Raw genomic sequence first — 20,598 nt, 5'->3', positions numbered from 1 at the left:
GATACTCATTAGCTACATCTGACAGTCATAAAAGGCCCAGCATATCCATTTAAATTACTCCCCAGAAGTACCTCAAGCAAATCAGTTTTCTTCATTTTGGAAGTTGTATTTCTAATGCTGATTGGAAAATAGAGGTGAAATATGCATAGAGCATCACAAAACTCTCAGAGACAGTTTGGACTGAATTCTAGAGATGTATAGTAGCATGGGGAGTTTTATCTAAACTAGTACACCCTTTCGTAATTAAAATACTTTATTATTTTCTGCTAGTTTATAAGCTATTTTTTCCCCAGTTATAAAACTATTTGGAGAGGAAAGGAAAATTCTAATCTTATTTCTGTTAGAAGCAACAGCATGTTCTGAGCAGTTCCCTTGCTGAAAGGTTGAGCCAGCAGAACTGTTATAATTGCATGGGCTTGCAGTACTGCACTTGCACAAATGTAAACTGCAAGGGGAATATACCCAGATACTCAGCAGTTCAGTGAGATAAGAGAGGAGTGCATTTAATACCCATTACTTTTAAGGATTATGTACTTACTTCTTTATTAAAAGTTCAGAACTTGAACTCTCTGACAAACATCATAGTATGAATTAAAGCCGTCTGGCAGAGGGGAAACAGGGAGAAGAGTACATGCAAATCAACTATCTCCACTCTCAGGAGAGTCCTACAGCCCCAAAAGCTACAGCCTGGTTAACTTCTAGAGGAGTGACAGCATGTAGGACTGCAGGCAGCTGCTGCCACCAAGCCCCAGCCACGATGGCTCCTTGTTCAGATCACTCCACCTCCCTTCCAGACAACCAAATTCCTATTCTTTTCCTTTACAGGGTGTATGTAGGTGCACTAACATCCAACATGAAGGGGTCTGTCAGACTAGTCTGCTCGTGAGCACTATCTGCACATAACTGAAAGACAGGGGAGGAAGTTGGGCTACAGCAGATCTGTGGTGTCACTGCAGAGACCATACAAGAGAACTCCTTATAAATGGCATGACAAGAAATGATGGGCTTGATCCAGAGACAGGTGTTAAGTGTTTTTTTTCATTGGCTTCAGAGGGCTTTGGAGCCATTTTTTAGAAACATAAGGAAAAGAGGAAATGGTTATTATAATTGTGCTTTTAACCTCAATGTGATAAATATGTTCTGTATAAGGGAAGGAGGTTGCTGGGAACTAAGTGTGAATCATTGAAAGAGTCACCTCTTTCAGCAATTAGATACTTCCCTCACCTGGGGTACAGCTTCCGCTGCTGAGAGATGGTAACAGCTTACATGAGCTTGCTCATACTCCATTTCAGAGCAGAGATAAAGGTCATCTTAAATCATCAGTGATTAAATGGAGTAGGACCATTCACATGCTGGTTATCACTTTTGTGTGTGCATGCAGTGGCCTCTGCCACAGGGGTAGTCCCTTAACAGCTTTTTAACTCACTCTAATTTGATCCATCAGAGCACATTTTTCATACCTGCTGTTTTGACTACTTCCTTTTAGCCCCAGAAGTGCACCAGTGCAAACCCCCAGCTGGCTCTGGTTTCATTATTACAAACATGGATGTATGAAAGATAGTTGGATCGAGATAAAGGTGGTATTTGTTTAATGAGAGTTTCAAAACATAATTAGCTTTTTTCCTGATCAACCAAGAGATGAAATTTTTCATACAAATATCCAATGTATGAAAGTAGAATTATGGGTGAAACAGCCTTCAATACAAACTGTTATGAGTTTAAATTTGTTTTGGTTTATGTATGTTTTTCTTGCATTAATTTTTCAATCTCACTTCAGTTTTCATTCATTTATTTTGCTTCTTGTTGTATTACTCAATTTTGACATTATTATTTTTGTACAAACAGCTTTTGAAATCCTGTCATGCAGTGTCTCAAACACAAGGTAGGATGGACGTATAATAAGCAACCTATTCTTTCAGTGTGCTTTCCTTCTAAGTTAAATCATTATCGTTGGAGCCCTCCTTGTAAATGCAACCATTGGGAAGTACAGTTGACATAGTGAACACAATGTTAATCTTGTTTGCACACAGATATTTGAGCCTGACACAATATTAACAGTATTTTGTGCTTTAGCATCTCAAATTCAGATGCATATGATCAGTGATGTGCAGAGGAAATACCTAGAGATTAATTTCTGTTGTACATTAGCTGTCGTTACTGGAAGATATGCTTAGAGTACTAAACTGTCTGTGAGAAGTGTCTACTGATCTAAGAAAACTCCTTTAGTGTTGACATACATATGATTAACTGCTAATGCTGATAGTCAGACAAAAGGTATCCACATCTATTAGTATGGTAATAAAATAACTAATTCCACACTAAGAATAGCAAAATGTAGAATAGATGGCTGGAAATAGTTTTTTGGTGTCAGTAGAAGAGAGGCTTCCAGCCCTTGAAAATTCACTTTAAAATCCAACACATTATAAGGTATGGCAGTTATACTTACCAGCTGGCTGTGCTGCTGTGACTTCCTAAATAATTGTTACTCACAAGAAATCTATGTTAACCCCTGTCTTACCAAGGGAGATAGTTGCGTTAAGATTGACCATCCAGTTGAACAGTATTGCCTGATCTGAATTACTTTCTTGAATTGACAACTGAGTCTGACAGCACCCACTTTAGCTTTTATTTACAGACACATAATGAAGAAGAAAAGCATTCATTAGGCTAGGAAAAATACATTTTTTCTATGCTGTTACTGTATGTTGTTCTTAGCCTATCTTAAATCTCAATGGACTGCAAGCATCTTGAAAGCAGAGTCCATTAGCTGCCACTCATTCCATGAATTCACTGTAGCTTCAACACTGCCTTCCAAAAGGCTCATCTTAAAGTGGGTGCTTATGTGTTCACAATGTGCTGCCTGAACCAGCCTCAGAGTAGCAAAAACAGTCATCCTGGTCCTATGCTAATGTGTTCTCTCTAAACTAATTCTGTACGCCATACATTGGAGAAGATATATATATTGCAGAATATATATAGGACACTTTGTGCCGGTAGTTAAGTCCCAAGCCTAAAACGTGAGATGTGTGGGTCACTAAGGAACAACCACAGGGTTTTGTTTTAGCTGGAATTTCATTTCGCACACAGGCAAAATCCAGCCAACATTTCACAAGAGGTTGTACATATTGATTTATTTATTATGTTTCCATATTTTCATGTTAAAATTATTTCTTCATTACTTTCAAGCTTTTAACTCATTTAAATGGAGAGTGTTGATTAATTTTTAATCATATTTATGACAGTTGCTTTGCTATTATCATAATTACTTTTTTCCCCAAGATGATGATTATGGAAGTACAGGGCTAGATTCTTCAAGAAGGCACGTGTATCACGTCTGTACAAACCCACATTTACCTTGCAAAATGAATAGCTGTGCATCTTATTACCTTAGAACTACATCTGCCCATTTTCACTTACGCAGATAGGTTTGCACATCCAGAATAGGTGACTCCTTAAGTAGGAGCTTGTAGAGCAAAGTTCCCTGTCTAAGCAACATGTACAACTTTTTGGGGAACATAGTTTCTGTAAATGAAGTCTACTAACCATTCTCCCCTACATGACAGGTACAGAGCAGTTACACCAAAGGAAGTACTACCTTGGTTTGCCTCTTCCTAAACCTGTCCTAATCCTCAAGAGCTTGATTGTAAAGATAGATGGATTTGCTTGCCCTCTGGATTTAATTATTCAGAGTCCTTTGGTTTATGGATTTAAATAACTTCTCAGATTGAGAGCCCTCAAAGAAAATGAAGTGATGCTGACTCCCAGTTCCTTTAAACTACAGAGTTTCAAACCAAAGTGCACCTTCTAATCTGTAACTGAGCTGCAGGAGGAGTAAATGTGTGTGCATATCTATGAGAGAGAGGAGAGGAGAGGAATTAGAAAAGCTCTCTCCAAGCAGGGGATTCCCAGGCCAGTTGCTATTTATATACAGTGCTTAAGCTCTGCTTGCAAAGCCTGAGGCATGCAGAGTTTATACCGAGATCTGGCATGCATTCATTGCTGTATTTTGCACAAAGCGTTTGGATATAGTTTCAGGTGGATTCAGTGTGTGTAATCCCATAGAGCACATTGCAGTCCTGAGGTGAAAACACCGTGTCTGTAATCATAAGGATCTCCAGGCCAGATGGAGATTATGTTTTACAAATTATTATTAAAAATAAGCATTACTGAGGGCAGATCTTACACTGATGGATTTTTGTCATTATTGTCTTTATGAAGGAAACCAGTCCCGATCATAGAGGAACTCTCCAAACATTTCATGATGTAACACATTGCAGTACTCACACAGCAGCAGTGAAACACATACGTTCCCAGAGACATTCCCAAAGAACAGTTGAATCAGCATCTGCCTGGTTTTCTTCACAGAATTGGAGCTTTTGCATTTTTATCATACACTCCTTAAGAAAATCAACCCATGAGTCTTGGAATAGGAGCAAAAATACTTCCCAAGGATTTGTAGACAGTTCCTTGTAGACATAGGAATTACATCTGATTTTGAAAACAGAATGATGCTGGAGGGGTAAACATAATGGTACTACATTTATCTTCAGTGTGTTTTGCCTGTATTTCACTCAGACACTATCATGTAAACCATGTGCTTCATTTTGAACAAAAGGTCTAATGCAACGCTTCATGCGGTTGTTTTGGATTGCAGGCAAAGGAGATGCAGCAGATGGTGAAGCTGGAAGCAGAGATGGATCGCAGGCCGGCAACAGTGGTCTAAAGCCTCAACAAGCAAATTGAAGTTGGAGAACATCCTTAAAATGAGAGCAAAATTCAAAACTGCTGAGGCTGAAAAGTGGGCTTTTTTTCCATGTTTTTACTCTTGTTTTTTGGTTGGGGGGCTGGTTTGGTTTTTGTTTTTAACATATAAATAGCTGCCGACCACCGTGTCTTAAGGTTTGCATTATTTCTTTTTTAACACTGGGCACTGACTTTCCGTTGTTGGATTTCCATAAGAATTTCCTCTGTTCAGAAAAACACTAATCAGAAGATGAAGACAGCTTTTTTTAAACCCAGTCCTGTATTCCTCCCTGTATCTCAACAGGCAGCCTCCCTGCATCAGAATTACACAATCAGAGCCTTGAAACACAACAAAGATTTTTACCATCATCTCAAATGGCAACAAAACTGTAATCAAGTCGAGTTATTTACCATTTGTGTCACTACGCGTGATATGTTGTGTAGAAACCCCATGCTGCCGTATCCTGACAAGCAACAACAACTCAGATGCTCAGCACCTGATGTCTTGGAGCCCACTGAACTGGATCCTCCGCTAAGTCACACGTAATAATCAGTATAGTAAGGAGCTGAGTTTGAGCAATTTTCAACTCTTGTTTCCAAGTATTTTTCAAGCAGCAGGCAGTTGAAAGTGAACTGCGTATATTCAAAAGTACAGTATGTACAAAGTCATCGGCCAAGTTCATCAGCTGTAACAGGAATTTGACAGGGTATTTCTGCCGTCCAGTGATGCCATTCACAAGTGCCATATCAACTCTTACCATGTCTGAAAGAAAATGATATCCTACAGTGGTTAGCATGAGGGAAATACAGTGCGTTAGTGCCAAAACTGATCAGTGCTCTAAGGAATTGTGTATTAGGCACTTTAAGAAAAGTTTACATCCTACATCGCTTGTACAGAAGTTGCATTTTGACCCCGTTGCTGCAGATCCCAGATACTACAGTTCATTGTAACTTAAAGACTATTTAAACGGCTTTTGGCAAAAAGTTTGTAACTGTGAAAATGTACAAAGTATTTATACACTTCAGAATCACAACATTGTAGAAAACCACATACATGTTGCCACCTGGTAAAACTAGTAAACAGAAATGCTAAGAGTATGTTTGCATGTGATGCCAATGCTACTAAGACTGTAATGCCTACTCTGTGACCACAGTCATTCTACTAGCTGGTAAATACTGAGTAAATGTACGGCACAGGATATTGTTTGATTAATTACAAAGACTTTTAGCATACCAAGGTCTCTATATATATGTGTGTATATTAATTACGTGGGCATTCTTGATACTTGTAGTAAAAGAAAAGTACATAACTAATTTAATTTTACACAGAAGTATTTATGCAGATTTTCAGAATTTCATATCAGGAATAACCTTTTTATGTCCATTAGCTATAAAAACAATTTGCTAATGTGTTAACTTGCATGTTTCCAGAGCTTGCTGTAGTTATATTGCAAAACCGTGCATGTAAGCATTCTGCTTGGAATTTGTCCATGCTGCCAATTCAAGGATGACTGCATGGAAAACTGGTAGTTTAGAACAAATCAGATTCCTGATTTCAATGTACTAAGCACCGATTACTTTGTTGTATATGCTTGTACAAACAAATATTCCTATAAACAAAATAAATGAAGAGAGAGAATTATGTTATTGTCAGTCCTGAGATGAAACTTCCAACTTCTCTAATAAAAACCATGAAAATTCAAACCCTTCAGTTTTGCCTGCAGTGAATTGGAGGGTGGGGGTTGTTATTACTGGCAAATATTTAGTAGGTTGTACTTCCTGTAAAAATGTACATAGTGTAAATACATTTCTATCACAGTTTATTTAGTCAAAGGAGTCTCCTTTCTTTTAAGTGACAGAAGAATGGTGCAGCGTCGGTCCTCACAGCACCACAGAACTACAGGAGTACAACATAGCAGCACTCCCTTGAGATGCAGCAGGCTGAGTACAGTGCAGCAGCACTACTTTGAGAATGCAACTGAGACAGGTCAGTCAAGTCTTTAGGTGTTTAAGGCAGGATTGAAACAAACTTGTGATGCCTATTCCAGGAGAAGCAAGTGACACCAGATAAGGAGGGAACTGGATAGTGAAGCGTTGAACATTACTGGTTTTCTTCAGTCTCAGCCTGTTAACCACTGCCCTACCTGTTAAAGAAATGACTGGAAATGGAGGGCTTTGGGTGCAGCTCACATCCTCCCTGAGGAAAATCAAACCTGCTTGTCTTTGTTCCTTGGCGAGTATCCTACACATCAGGGAATACACTGGTTTGGAAGGCTAGAAAATACTGTCCTCAGCTTCCTTTTGAGTCTGTGCTTGCTGCTCAGCCAGGAGCAAGACATTTATCAAGTCAGAGAGAAAATGTGCTTCTGTGAAACCACGGAGCTGGGAAGCCTCAGCTTCCAGGCTCAGCTCCCAGAACTGTTACATACTTCATCCATTGACAATTTAGCATAAAACGCAGACAGTAATTTGAAATTGTGATGAATTTTGTCAGCTAAGTATTTTGAAATACTGTTTAAGTAGTATTTGATGCAAAAATTATTTGAGGTTTGGCTGCTAATGTAATGAGGTGAGAATTTCCATTGAGATGAAATAGGCTAATCAATTTGAACATTGATACTGAGTTAAAGCAGTTTAAAATGTCATTCCCTGCCAGGGTGATGGATTCCACTTCAGTGAAATTTCATCCAGGGAAGCAGCAGATTCTCCCTCTCTCAATCTCTTCAGCTATATTCAGTGCAGCTGTGATGGGGAGAGTTGTGATACCCTGGTCTCACAGGCAGCATGCTCTTTCACTCCCAGTAATTTGGGGGTTGGTCATTAGCTTCACTGTTTCAGAATGGGGATCTGTTTAACCCCCACCCCACTCCAGTCAAACCACATTGGCAGAGACACAAATACCCGTCGGGGGCAGATTTCCTTGCAGACTCCATGTGTTGTTACCCACAAGCTGCCTGCAAAACCAGCTGCCAGTGGCAAATGCATCCCAGAGCTGCTCAGCTGGAAAACTGCATGCTCCCTGCAAAGAGGCTGGTAAGAGTTGCTGCTGCCCGGGGGATTCAGCATTCAGAGGTACATAGGCAGTCTCCCCACCTTGGACTGAGGACAGGTTGCAGGGCTGGTTCCAGGAGATCCAATCTGTGACCATAAATTGGTCCAGATCACCGATAAGGCTGCACTGGCTCCCTCAGGTGAGACCTTTCTGATCCGTCCATGTTTTGGGGCTTTCTTGGTGTTAGAAAATCTTAGGCTTTTCCCTTTTTTTGCCCTGGAGAGCAGGATAAACCACAGCTCTGCAGGCTGGAAGTAGGGGTGGTCACTGAAGCTGAAGGCTTTTTGTTGTGCTGTGTGGCTGACAGGGTATCAGATGCTCCTTCCCAGCTGCTCCCTCTGCACAGGCTGGATGCAGGGGTAGCTGCTGAGGATCAAGTATTTATTTGGAGGCTTAGAAAATACCTAGAAACCTCAAAAAAATGTGGAAATTAAATAGGGGACTAGGAGAGGAAATAGAGACTAGGTAAAGACTGTGAAATACCTGAGGAAGCCAGACACTGAAATTGCCACTGAAATTATCTGGTGCAAAGAGCCTCATGTAGAAGATTGTATTTTTCTCCTTTATATAGTCCCCTGAAACTATTGTCATAGCTTAATCCTGTATTACTATTGACACGGGTCTGGCTCTATTTTGGGGCAGGAATCACTTTGTCATGAGCAGGAAAGAGTGGAAATGGCCGGAATACAATATTTACAGCAAGCAGAAAGTAATTTCTACAGAACAGTTGCAAAAATCAATGTGTTCCCATAGTATCTGGTTTTATTTCTAAAGAGCTTTTTCTCAGGAAGACCCCCCTTTCTGCAGGTGTGTTCTGGCAGAGGAGGGGCAGTTCCCTGCAATCAAAACTCACCTGGGAATACCTTGCTTCACAAAACCCTGGACCATTTCCTGAACTAGAAACGCGAATCGCCAGTGAATCTGTGTAACACCACACAGTGAATAGCTGCTGTTCCTTCAATTAAAAACAAATGCATCCTTGGAGTAGGGCTGCTGATCCCGCTGCTCCCGGGACCGGTGTCGCTGTCAATACTGGGATATGCTCTTCCTACCGGGGCGAGGGTGGCCGCTCATTGAAGGGCCGTAAAAGCTCCCGATCCGAGGCGGAGAAGATATTTTAACCATCGCCTAGTGGAAGGGAAAGGTGAAACCCTGGGGCAAGGCGGGGGATTCCGCATCCTGTCGGTGGTGCCTCCATCCTCCCGGGGCAATGGAGCGCTAGGGGCCGTAAGCACGGTGCTCCTCCCGGTGATCCCTTCGCTGATAAGTTGTGGGGTCATTTCATCCCCTCGGTTTTATGGGAAATAAAAGGGATTGCCCTTTTATTGGGGCAGGCAGCAGCTTCCCCCTGCCCTCTCCTCCCCATAGCCAGCAGGGAAGGGGTGCCCGCTGCTGATATCCCCGTGCTGCCTGAGAGCCGCATGCCCCGAGCCCGCAGGGACAGACCCGGCACAGCTCGCCCGTGAGCACCCCACAAAGCTCCGCATGGGCACGGCCTGTATTGTCCTAATGCACCTCCTCGGTGCTGTCGGGGCCGCTCCCCTTGCTACACGATGGTATCTTTTATGTTAAGGTTACGTTTCAGGCTGTCACAATACGCGAAGAGCTCAGGTGCGCTGAGGGCCGTTCGCAAGAGGGTGCCGAGTTCGCTTCTGACCTTGCCACACAAAAATAGCTGCACGTTTCCTTCTAAATTAACACACGAAGCAGCTGCTCGCCTTCACCGTAATTATTGACGCTCCGTGAGCAGCCGGCGCTGCACTAGATCACCCCTCCTCCATCCCGCCTGTCCCGGTTTACCCGGCCGTTTGTCTCCCCGGCGTTGCCCGGGATAGCAGCTATCCTGCGGGACAGCACCGAAAGAGGTGTAGGGCTCGCCCCGGAGTGTAGCCCCGATCCATCCCTGCCCTTCCCGAGGGAGCAGAGGGCGCTCGGCGCCGTTCAACCCCGCTCCAGCGGCACTTCGGGGCGGCGAGGCTGGACCGGGGTCCCCCGGGTCCCTCCGCTGGGATCCCCGTGGGGATTCCAGAGAGCCCCTCGGCGGGGCCCCTGAAGCAGTAGCAGGAGGAGGAGGAGGAGGAGGGAATCCCTCCTCCCCGCCCTGCCGCGGCGTACGCCCCGTCCCTCGGCGTGGGCGCCTTCATCAGCTCCGCCGGCATCTCCCTCCTCCTCCTCTTCCTCCTCCTCCTCTCCGCACACCCACACTCTTCCCCGTCCCTCTTCCCCGCCGCTCCGCAGCAGAGTGCTTTAGTGCTTTTGCAGCTCCTGAGGAAGGAGGTGGTTCAGGTTATTTTGTTATTATTATTCCTCCTTTTTCTCCCCTCTAATATTTCTGTTTCCTCCCTCTTTCTTTTCTCTGGAGCGGACCCTGTCAGCGGAGCAGCACCAGCCGCAGGAACACCGGGGCCAAGCAGGGAGGATGGCCGGGGGGCGCCTCCCGGGGCTGCTCTTCCTCTTGCGTGAGTATCGCAGCGGTGAATCGCGACACGAAGCCCTGTCGCGATGAGGCAGCCGCAGGCACTGAGACAAAACCCGGCGCTGCTATATAGCACCGGTACTGCTTTACCGTCACCGGCTGACCCATCTCCGCTGCCCGCTCTATCGCGACAGGGAGTCCGTGTCGCGACTCCAGAGGGCTCAGGGAGGGTGTTAAGGGGTCCAGTAGTGGCTCGGGGCAAAGGGCCCGCTCCTGAGCTCCTCTGTCTCTGCCCGCAGAGGCCGCGGCTCGCCTGGCTGCCGAGCAAGAAGTTGAGAATCTCTCCGGGCTCTCCCCTAACCCCGAAAAGGACATTTTCGTGGTGCGGGAAAACCGGACGACGTGTCTCATGGCGGAATTCGCCGCCAAGTTCATTGTTCCCTACGATGTGTGGGCCAGCAACTACGTGGACGTGAGTGTGGTCGGAGCCGATGGGGGGCCGGGGCTCGGGGTCGCAGCGCTGCAGCCGCCGCACGTTGTCACAGCGGGAGGGGGGATCCGCCGGTAGTTTTGGGAAGTCCTTTATTCCTTCCGAGGATATTCACTGGGGCGGGGGGGGGGGGGATACCGGGCCGCCCCCCTGAGCCCCGCTCCCCGTCTCCAGCTGATCACGGAACAAGCCGATATCCCGCTGTCGCGGGGCGCCGAGATGAAGGGCAAGTGTGGCACGAACGAGTCGGAGCTGGAGATCTCCTGGCTGGAGCAAGCGTACACCCTCAAACTCTACTTCCTCAAGGTACGGGGCTCCCCCATTCCGCACGCCTGGGGGCTGGGGGTGCAGGGCGGTATTGCCGGGGTCCTGACCGGCCCTGTCTCGGCAGGAGGGGCACAACACGTCCCGGGGGCCGGAGGCTTTCTGGAGGCTCAGCCGGATCCAGTTCACCTACGATACCAACGAGCGCACTTACTTCAAGGACGCCGTCACCCGTAAGCTCCCCGGGGGGGGGGGGGACGGGGTTGAGAGCAGGTCCCGGGGACTGGCAAGAGATGCTTAAATGCAGTTAAAGAGGGGGGAAAGAAGCTCCAAACCCGCCTGACAAAGCCGGGACCCGGCACGGGTTTTAAACCGCTTGTTAATTTCCGTCATCCCTTTTTATTCTTGCTGCTTGTTTTTAATGCCCGCGGTTGCCGTGGGAGGCAGAGCCCAGTCTATGCCTGTTTGCTGCCCCAGGCCCTCCCAGGGGGACGCAGGGCCATGGGGATGGGCAGCGGGGCAGGGGTATCAAGGGAAAACTCATCATCTTTCCTGCAGGAGATGTTTTTTAAGGTTACTTATCTCCTGATGATGGTTGAATAGGTGGGAAAGCAGCGGTTTCCCAAGGTAGCGATGAGATCGACATAAATATCCATACACCTACACGCCTCCATACGCAACAGCCTCCTCTTTTTCTCCATGGGTTTCCTTTCTTTTGGCTTTCATTTAGGTTTTACTTCATTTCTGCTCAGAAATGAGTTGTCTTGTATTGAAAATTGCGATTTTCAAGTCGTTCTTCCTCAAGCTTTCCCAACTCCAGTGTGTGGTGCGTTAAGAGTTTGTGCCATTAGACACTCTGGATGCACAGTTATTTTTCCCACTGGTGTTTCTGATGTTTCTGTCCCCAGAACACGGTGGTGGCCATGCCTCATCAGCCTCTGCAAATGCAAAACGCTGATGGTCTTTCTGTGCTGCTGGAGGGGAACAAAGGGCTGTGGAAGAGGGGGAGGCGGAAGGCATCCCTCATTCCCTTACCAAGCCGCATTCAGCCCTCGTTTATGAAACAGGCTTGATGTGATAAGGAAAATATTTCCTCACAATCTATACTTGGGTGAAATGGTGATGTTGTATTTCAGGAAAGGCACGATGGCCTGTTTTGCTTTGCAGTGAGGTCCCCAAATTGCACTGCTCCTTCCCACCTGTATTCAGAGCCCAAGTACAGCTGCAGGAAGTGCTGTTTCCCAAACGTAAGGAGTGCAAGCGCACTCCAAGCCTGAAACCTGCATATGCATCAATAGAAACCATTCCTTTGACTTCAAGTCCTGTGAAAGGAGCACATCTAGCAGCAGCAGGACTGCACACCACAGCCATCCATTCCTGCTTGCGAGCAGGCAACCCCAGTGCAGGATCTGCTTTGGTTATGGAGGGTGTCACACAGAAAGCACTGCTTCAGGAGCAGAAAACGCTGCTTTAGGAGCAGTGGAGCGTGCGGCCGCCGCATTGCACCCCTCTGCGTGCCCTTGCGTTTGAGTCGCTGGCTGTGTTAATGGAGTGACACCAGTCCCCCAGAGACAGGACCTGACCACTGCTCCTTCTGCCCCTTGGTCAGCCGGGAAGCACACAGCCAGCTCGCAACGGCTCTCAGCCCTGGTCACCCCGGCTGGGAAGTCCTACGAGTGCCAGGCACAGCAGACCATCTCCCTCATCTCCAGTGACCACCAGAAGTCTGTGCAGCTCTTGCTGTCGGAAGTGCGCCTCCAGCCCTTCGATATCACCGCGGACTTTGTCTTCAGTGAAGGTAAGGTGCAGGGTGAAGGCGTGTCCTGCATCCCTCAGATGCTGCCATGGTCTTTGGGGGTGTTGCAATGGACTGAAGGAATTTGGGTCCCACCTTTATCAGAGCATCTTCTCCTCCTCCCAGTGGGTTTGTCAGTGCTCCCTGCAGTCTCTCCAACCCGCTCTCTGCTTTTGTAGTCCCCCTAAAAGCCTTTACAGGCTGCTATTTGGTCAGAACACGGGCTGTTGCATGTACGTTGGCTTCTATAAGGACTCATGTAGCTGTATTACCAGCAAGTCCCGGGACTACCTGATCCCTGGGGAGCCCTGCAAGGCTTTGGTGGCTCCTCTGCAGCAAGTAGCAGGTTTCGTACAGCTCGGAGGGGCTTGTAGGGCCACTGCATGTGAAGGAAAGCTTGGGTCTTCGGTGGCAGGAAATAACTTGGGGTGCATGTTGCTGGCTTCAGTTTGATTTAATGTGCCTTGCAAGGGTGAAGGGAGCCTGAAAGGGACTTCGGTGCAGCGCCAAAGGCATGGGATGTTGTTCCTCTTCTTGGGGTTCTTTAATGTTAATTGTGGATGGAAGAAAATGTGAGTTAACAAGTGCTGCTTGCATCAAAGGGTAGTACTGAAGTCAGTAGTAACACTGCCATGGGGCAGAATTCCTGCAGATTCTGCTTTCCTTCATCCCAAAGAACCCGTGGTGCTCCTCTTCCATCAGGTTGAATGAGGGAGTGCAAACCTGCTCACCTGAATTAGGGCTTTGAGACTAGTCCCCTTTTCATAGTGCCATCTTAGCAAACTAGTTAAGTCCTTTATTGAATCAAGATGCACATAAAATGTGTCATAGCCACATCTTTGAATAACAGGCTGGAAAACGGTGGTGTTATTTTCGAGCTTAGCATTAAGAACATGGGGCTTTATTATTTTACATGTGGGAACTCTTTTTAGAGCACAATAAAACCTGAGCACTGACTACAGAGCTGAGCACTTACGCTCATGACTCGCATTTCTCTCCCTAACTGATGTAGTAAATACATGCTATTATATACAGTGGCTCTGCCAGAGCTCTGCGTGGCTGAATTACTCATTGCAAGGGCAGTGTAGTACAGAGTAGGTTTTATCCGTGGGCACAAATAGGTCTGGGTTTGTCTCACATTGAAGTAGTACCACGTTTCGCAAAGGCTACATGGAGAAAAAGGTAGAATTTAATAGTTGTCTGTATTTGTTCATTGGCACATCCTCATCCTCTCCCTCCTCCTGTGGATCCAGGCTCCTGTACTCAGGGTTTGGTTGGAATATGAGACAAGCATATTTAAAACACGCAAGTCTGGACTCGGTTTTAGCTGCTGTGTCTCCGTGATGCCAAACTTGTCAAGTCTGTGGGCTCACCTGCCGTTCATGCCATGCGCTTTCATATCAAGTAGTAATTCCTTTATTTTCCTTCCTTTATTGTAGGTTTGGGGTTTTTTTTTGTCTGTGTTTTTTTTCCTCCAGGACACACAGAGATCCTGGTGGGTTTAGCAATTCCAACGTGTGGGGAATTCCTCCTCGTGAGGAAAGCCAGGTTTCTCTCTTTGTCAAACTCTCGATTTTTGTTATTGCTCGTTATCCAGTTCTTTTTGTGGAATTGCCCTGGAAGTTAAACAGCGAAGAGCACCGGGAGAGGATGGTTTGAGATGCACGAGAGGCCCTTTATCAATGAAGCCTCAAGAGGGGCTCTGCCGCTGCTCCCCACCAGTCCTGCAGACCCGCGTGTCCTTGGCACACGCATGGCAAAACATGATCCTTTGTGGGGTCCTGGAAACGCTGCCAATCTTAAATTACAGTAATTAGCAGTCTCCTTTTTGGTTCGTTAATTCCTCATTAGGTAAAATTCCTATTAATTATGAACAAGCCACGGAACACTTTAAAACAGTTTAGAATAGAGAGAGGGACCTGCTTGAGCAGAAGAATCGCTGCAGAGCAGGAGGGACAGGGTCCTTTTGCAACCAAGAAATGGGGGGGAAAGGGTTTATCATTAGTCCTGACACTGTTCTATCTGGGATAGATTGAAAACCTTGTAGGGAGTGATTGTATTACTTTGATTTTTCTGAATGCTTAAACTTGCGTGCTAGATTAATCCACTTTCTGAAGGCACTGCTTCCAACCCTCAAAAATATATACATATATATAAAGTATATATAATATTTACCTTTTTCCATACAGAAGCAGCAGAATGTTGGGATTATTTTTCATTCAGAGCTTAAGAAATTGCATTTTTTAATAGGGAAAATGTTTGTACACTTTTCATATTAAAAGATCAGTAAAAAAAGAGGTGGATCAAGAGGATGCGAGGAGAACATTTTAAAGTGGCAAAAGAGCCCCACAGAAACGATGAGCATATCAAAATAACACAAAATACAAAGGGATACAAAGACAAGAATTAGGAATCGGGATCCTGGGATCATTCCCTCTGAGCCATCCCAAACAGGGGCCACGTTTTCTCAAGGGTCCTTGGCACCAAGTAGTTCCTGTCTGCAAGGTGGGCAGCCACGTTTTCAAAAGCACCCATTCTATTTCTCATTCATTTAGGGTTTTTTAAGCTAAATCACCTATAAACACCTCTCTCAAAACCTCAAAAATCCACACAGTGATGCCAGACACAGCTGAGCTCTGTTTTCCTATCCCTTCCAACAGCCCCTTGCAATGCCCCTCAGGCTCAGGCTCGTGGTCCTGACTGCGGTAAACCGCTGATTTTCTTGCTGTGCTGTTATTTGTTCTGCAGAGGGATGCTGAAACAGGAAAATGGGTCTGTGAGGTGGTTGTGTAGCCTAGTACTGAACTGGATGAGCACTCGCCATAGAAACCGTGGTGGTACGTGAGCCTGGGTGCTGTGGGTGCTGGAGGAAGCACAGCACAAAAGAACAACGGGGAACGTACCTAAATGCCTCCTTTGTATCTGCCCGAGGTCTTTGTTTGATAGGGCAGGGATTGGGGCTGTGGGGTGACCCCACCAGGTTTGGGATGCAGCAAAACTCCCGGCATCACCTAAACTTCTCAGGTAGTTTAGAATTGCCAGAGACCTTTTTGCTTTCCTGGATGGAGGGTAAATCCAGTGACTGGGAAATGCTGAGATCCCTGGGACCTGAAGCAAACTACTGAGGGAGATTGGATGGAAAGGGCTGTTTTCCCACAGAAGGCATTGATTTAAAACGCAGAGCCATTCCCAATGAGGTGATGTGTCATTTGTTGTGCATCAACCAGCCAATCTGCCCACACCGTGCTTGATGGGCTTCAGTCTGTGTCTGCTGGGGCTTTATGCAAACCCTTTCCCCTCCTACTCCTCCTTGGCATTTCCCTTTGCTGCCTCCCCACAATGTAGTGGACCTCAGCTCCTACACAATGCTTTGAACTTTTGGGGTGAAAAATGCTATTTTAACAGGTGTTATAAGCGTGAAAGTATTTTTATTTGCTGACAAATGATGTGTTTTAATGTTAAAATACAAAATTCATCCTCCTAACAGTCAGCATGTGGAGAGCCTTAGTTCTGCTGCAGATGTTTGTGCTTAGCACTTGCCTGTGCCTCCATTCCCATTCTATGCTCACCAGAAGAGCCCTGACTTTGGGGCTGTGCTCCAAAAAGGGAAATGGATGTGTCTGGTGGAGAGAAGGTGTTGGTAAGGCAGGAGGTGGCTGCTCTATGAGGTTACGAGGCGCTTTCTGCCCAGGGAGGTGCTGCTGGGTCCAGCTGGGGAGAGCATCTCTGTCTGTGGGTGTGCTGCCGCTTTTGCTTTCTCTTCTTCCTGTTGGCTTTTGCTTTTAATCCTCTTTATAAAGTGTCAGGATAAAGAACTGTCTGCCTTGGCTGCTTGCAGGAATTGACACCTTTTTGAGTTGTGACTCAGGGACTTCAATACAGCCGTGGCTTTCTGTGGGCACCAGAGCTTTGGCCGTGTCCATTGGTGCATGTCATGCTCTGCAGCCACTTTGCTTTGCAGTAGCCGGGGATTCCAGTGTTGCAAGCAGGTGCTTTAGCGTTGGGTCAGTCCTCTGCAGAGCAGCACTGGGGCTTTCAGCTTCCCCACCTTCACCGGCTGCAGGACCCTCTGTTCACCCCATTCTCCTGCAGTGCAGCATCGTTCTTGTGCAAGAAGAGGCACAGGGTAAACCTGTCGTGGGTGAGCACAGGGGGGTGCCCTCAGCCGGGGTTGCAGCAGCCTTGTTTCAGTTTTCTGTGGGGTTTAAGCTGAGCTGCTTTGAAAGCAGAAATCGGTGCCCACAGGAGGAGACTGCAGCGGCTGGACTGGAACTCTGCTGATGGGCACATCAGCACACCTCAGTCCATCGGGCTGCCTGCAGCCGCATGGTGAATGCACAGGAGCTCCTCTGGCATGGATCCTTCCCATAGGAAGGGTGCTGCTTTGTACCAGTATGTGGGGTTGGGGGTTCAGAGCACCTCAGCCATGCGGCACTGCTCCTTGTGTGGCTTTTCCCGCAGTCAAGTCTGGGAATGCCAACTTGCTGCTGTGCCTCTGCCTTGGCACTGTGAGTCTGGTCAGGCCGCGGCATCCTGAACTGGGAAGAATCTGATGAAGCTCTGGAAAACCAATTTGGGGAGCTAATTAATAACCAGGATTTCTTTTTTTCCCCTTTCCCCTTAATGCAAACAAAGAAAACCCCTGCATTGCAGCATTGCTGAATCGCCTGTAACACAGTCCTGGTGATTAATCACTGCTCTGGTGAAACAGTGAGCAACTGGAGCCGAAAAGGACGTCTCTTTTGTTAGACTACATTTCACTTTGGCTGTGTTTGTTTCACTTCATTTACAGCTTGAAGCATTTCCCGATGGCATCGCTGGGAGCCTGGTGCTTGGGAGAAGGCAATGGAGCTCCCAGAGGTGTCGGCACCACTGGAGATGGGTCCCTGCTGTCACCCCCTGCCAGGGCTAAGGGGGGACTCTGGGTTTTTCTTGCTCTTTGCCACATGCCATTAGGTTTGCAGAGCATTTGCCACTCATGGTTATCACACATCTCTGTGTCTCGCAATCGGCTGCCTGGGGATCCCATCTGGATTGTCTTTCGTGATGGAGGAATCAGCGGTGCCCTTTGTGTCTCATCTGACATGCAGCCTTTCTTTCCCCCCACTGTTGTTTTGGAAAGTAATCACTGGTTTTATTGTTTTCAGCACAGTTCTATGAAGGGGATGATCCAGGCCCAGAGCATTGTCCCTCCCGAACCCATCACCTTTTTGACCTCTTTCTTTTTTCCCCAAAGTTCTCAGTTTTCTTCCTTTTGGCCTGGCAGCCCCATCTCGGCAGCATCGGCTCTGCCTGCCCATCAGCACAGATCAGCACCGGTCCCTGGGGAAAGCAGTAAATCATGGTCCTGTCACTCAGGCCTGTGGTAGACTCTGGAAGTGGAAGGGAGCTGAACCGGGATTACCAGCATAGTGTAACCTTGGTGGCCTCTGCAAGCTACATAGAAAAGGGTTTTCCCATTGTAGCTGGTTATTGCTGAGCTCTAGTGGTTTCTTGGACTGTTTATTAGAAAAACACAGGGGAGGCTCATGTTGCTTCTGCACATCCTCTGCCATGTCTGACAAACGGCCATGAGGTGCCAGGATGCTGTGCTCTGCCACTGCTGGTAAACTCCCCGTGGAGAGCTCGCAGGGAGGTGGGAAGATGCTGTTGGATCTTGGTCAACTTGCAGATGAAGGGGAGAATCTTTTAACCGTGAGCAGAGTAAGCCTGATGCAGGATTAAAGACTTAGAGATGTACCTTGTGATACAACACTTGTAGACTCCATAACTTGATAATGAAAGCAAACCTTCAGCCGCACTCAGGAAACTTGTACTCCCATTGTCCCATTCCCAGCAAGGCCGTTGCTGTCCTGGTGTACCAGAGAGGCCTGAGGAGGAGCTTACGGGTGTGAAGTGTGTTTTCCCCTCGCCTTGGCTGGCTTGATGGATGTTAGCTCTCCCTCCAAACCCCACGCTGTGACTGTGATTTCACTTTCCTCCGAAGCAATTGATCTTCTCCCTGGGACTCCGATGGCAGTTGCTGTCTCTCCATGCTGCTGGGCTGGTTTTGCTGCACAGGGACCCCTGGTGTGGAGCTGTGACTCCAGAGAAGCCGGTTCATTACCGCAGCAGGAGTCCAGATGTGCAAATGTCTCATTCATTTCTCTCTTTGTCTCTTTCTTTTTCCTCTCTCTGCAGAACACAAGTGCCCGGTGGACCAGAGGGAGCAGTTAGAAGAAACCCTGCCTCTGATTCTGGGCCTGATTCTGGGCTTGGTGATCGTGATCACCCTCTGCGTTTACCACATCCACCACAAGCTGACAGGCAACCAAGTGCAAATCCCTCGGGACAGATCTCAGTACAAGCACATGGGATAGGGGACAGGACTGAGCAGCCCAAGTATTTATCAGGTAGAAAAAGCAAAAGCACTTTTTATTATGGGTGAGGAAAGGTTATGGGGGGCAAGAGACGGTATTCACAACACCTGATGGGGGGTATTCCCTGGAGAAACAAAGGGATTTAATATAGTCAGTGTAGCAACACTGCTGTCTCTGTAAGGAAACTCGGAGCAGCTGGTACTAGGAGTCTGTGTCAGTAGGTGGTATGAATACCTTCTTAAGCAGCTGGGCTGATCATCTGGAAACAGAACCGCTTCACGTGTCCAAGTCTAACACTGGGGGCAAAGCTATTGCTTCTTTCTTTTCCTTTATTTATTTTCCCCCTTCTCAAGAGGCTCGTCCCTCCCCACCGCTGCTCTTGGCAGTGTTCAGCCTTCTGTTCACGTCTGTGCATGGAGCAGGGCTGGGGATAGAGCCACTGCACAGGCTTCATTAAGGTCCTCTAATGAAAGGCCTCAAACCACACTCCTGGCGTTTGCACTCATGTTAAGGAGAGCATGAAGGCAACATGGGTGTGCTTTGAAGACAATAAAGGCCAGAACCTCAGGCTGGTATCGAGTGCAGTAACTCCAGCTGAGGAGCTTGACGCCGAGCGAAGAACGTTTGGTTTTGCTTCTTGAGCCACATCTGAACTAACCTTGAAAATAGCAATCAAGTATTGAAACACAAGTTATCAAGTGCCGTGCTGCTGCGAGTCAACCGGGAACTGCTTCTGGCTGGGCATCCTGCACGTATTGTGATTGTGGTTGAGATGTTACATTGCTACCTGCAACCGGGGTTTTCACAGCGAAACAAGATTAAACCAGAGATGTTACAGTTACTATGCAGATTATTCAGGTATAATCTAATGTAACGGGAACAGAAATAAAAGGGAACCCTTGAAATCTATCCTTAAATGTAGATGATTTTTAAAATGAATTAAAACATGTACATACGTGATACTTGATTTGCCTTCTTATTCTGAACTGACGCCATGCTTGTTACTGACTCCATGGTATCTATGGAATCGGTGCAAAAATACATCATCTGAATGGATGTGGAATGTAGGGTTGACTCTAGCAGGGGGTTTGGTGTAGAGGTGGTGGTGCTTCAGTAGTCTGATTTGTTGGTTATTTCCAGTGTTCTCCTCACCTCTCGGCTGTTCCTTTCTCATGCATTCTGTGGGTATTGGTGTGTCTCACACTGGTCCCATCCAGTTCCTGCTGAACCCTTTGACTCCCCTTGGCTCCGGTATTACTGCAGCAAGAGTTAGTCCACACCTGGTGTTAAGTTTAAGGTGTGGAAAATACCTTCTTGTTCTTGAGCTGATTTGATCCAGACGGGGACTCATACAGAGCATCCTCCTTCAGCTTGAAACAGGGTAATGAGCAAAGAAAAACAGCAATCTCAGTGTTGAGAGATGCAAGAGGAGAATTTAACTGCTTTTTAATGCTGCAGCCTCCTCCAGAATTTATGGGG

The 20,598-nt window shown here is 46.8% G+C and overlaps 2 protein-coding genes across 8 annotated transcripts in view; both read left to right on the top strand.

Annotated features, from left to right (window-relative positions):
- Positions 1 to 6,562, top strand: part of PLCB4 (phospholipase C beta 4) — a 198,791-nt gene extending 192,229 nt beyond the window's left edge. For 5 of the 7 annotated variants that reach the window (XM_057423494.1, XM_057423495.1, XM_057423497.1 and 2 more), the window contains 2 exons: positions 1,846 to 1,882; positions 4,655 to 6,562. In XM_057423494.1, the coding sequence (XP_057279477.1) occupies positions 1,846 to 1,882; positions 4,655 to 4,743 (126 nt within the window). In that variant the 3' untranslated portion in view covers positions 4,744 to 6,562. The remainder of the gene's footprint in view (positions 1 to 1,845; positions 1,883 to 4,654) is intronic. The other 2 variants (XM_057423493.1, XM_057423492.1) reach the window with 1 other exon arrangement.
- A 1,353-nt stretch (positions 6,563 to 7,915) lies between these two features.
- Positions 7,916 to 20,086, top strand: LAMP5 (lysosomal associated membrane protein family member 5). The gene is made up of 7 exons (XM_057423447.1): positions 7,916 to 7,934; positions 10,158 to 10,254; positions 10,511 to 10,683; positions 10,876 to 11,007; positions 11,093 to 11,198; positions 12,575 to 12,763; positions 18,941 to 20,086. Exons 2-7 carry the CDS (start codon positions 10,215 to 10,217, stop codon positions 19,117 to 19,119), a joined length of 819 nt encoding a protein of 272 aa, XP_057279430.1. The 5' UTR covers positions 7,916 to 7,934; positions 10,158 to 10,214; the 3' UTR covers positions 19,120 to 20,086.
- The last annotated feature ends 512 nt before the right edge of the window (positions 20,087 to 20,598 follow it).

The sequence above is a fragment of the Pezoporus wallicus genome, unplaced genomic scaffold (assembly GCF_028554395.1).
Source record: "Pezoporus wallicus isolate ANWC-B61680 ecotype Strahan unplaced genomic scaffold, APGP_CSIRO_Pwel_v1 contig_4191, whole genome shotgun sequence".
Lineage (NCBI taxonomy): Eukaryota > Metazoa > Chordata > Aves > Psittaciformes > Psittacidae > Pezoporus > Pezoporus wallicus.
This window is presented reverse-complemented; position numbering and strand designations above follow the sequence as displayed.

Bases quoted from the DNA above. Each gene is read 5' to 3' on its own strand.
- LAMP5 (XM_057423447.1), top strand. From the start codon at position 10,215: ATGGCCGGGGGGCGCCTCCCGGGGCTGCTCTTCCTCTTGC. The intron at 10,684-10,875 runs GTGAGTGTGGTC...CCCCGTCTCCAG, and splicing joins GGGCCAGCAACTACGTGGAC to CTGATCACGGAACAAGCCGA. The intron at 11,008-11,092 runs GTACGGGGCTCC...CTGTCTCGGCAG, and splicing joins TCAAACTCTACTTCCTCAAG to GAGGGGCACAACACGTCCCG.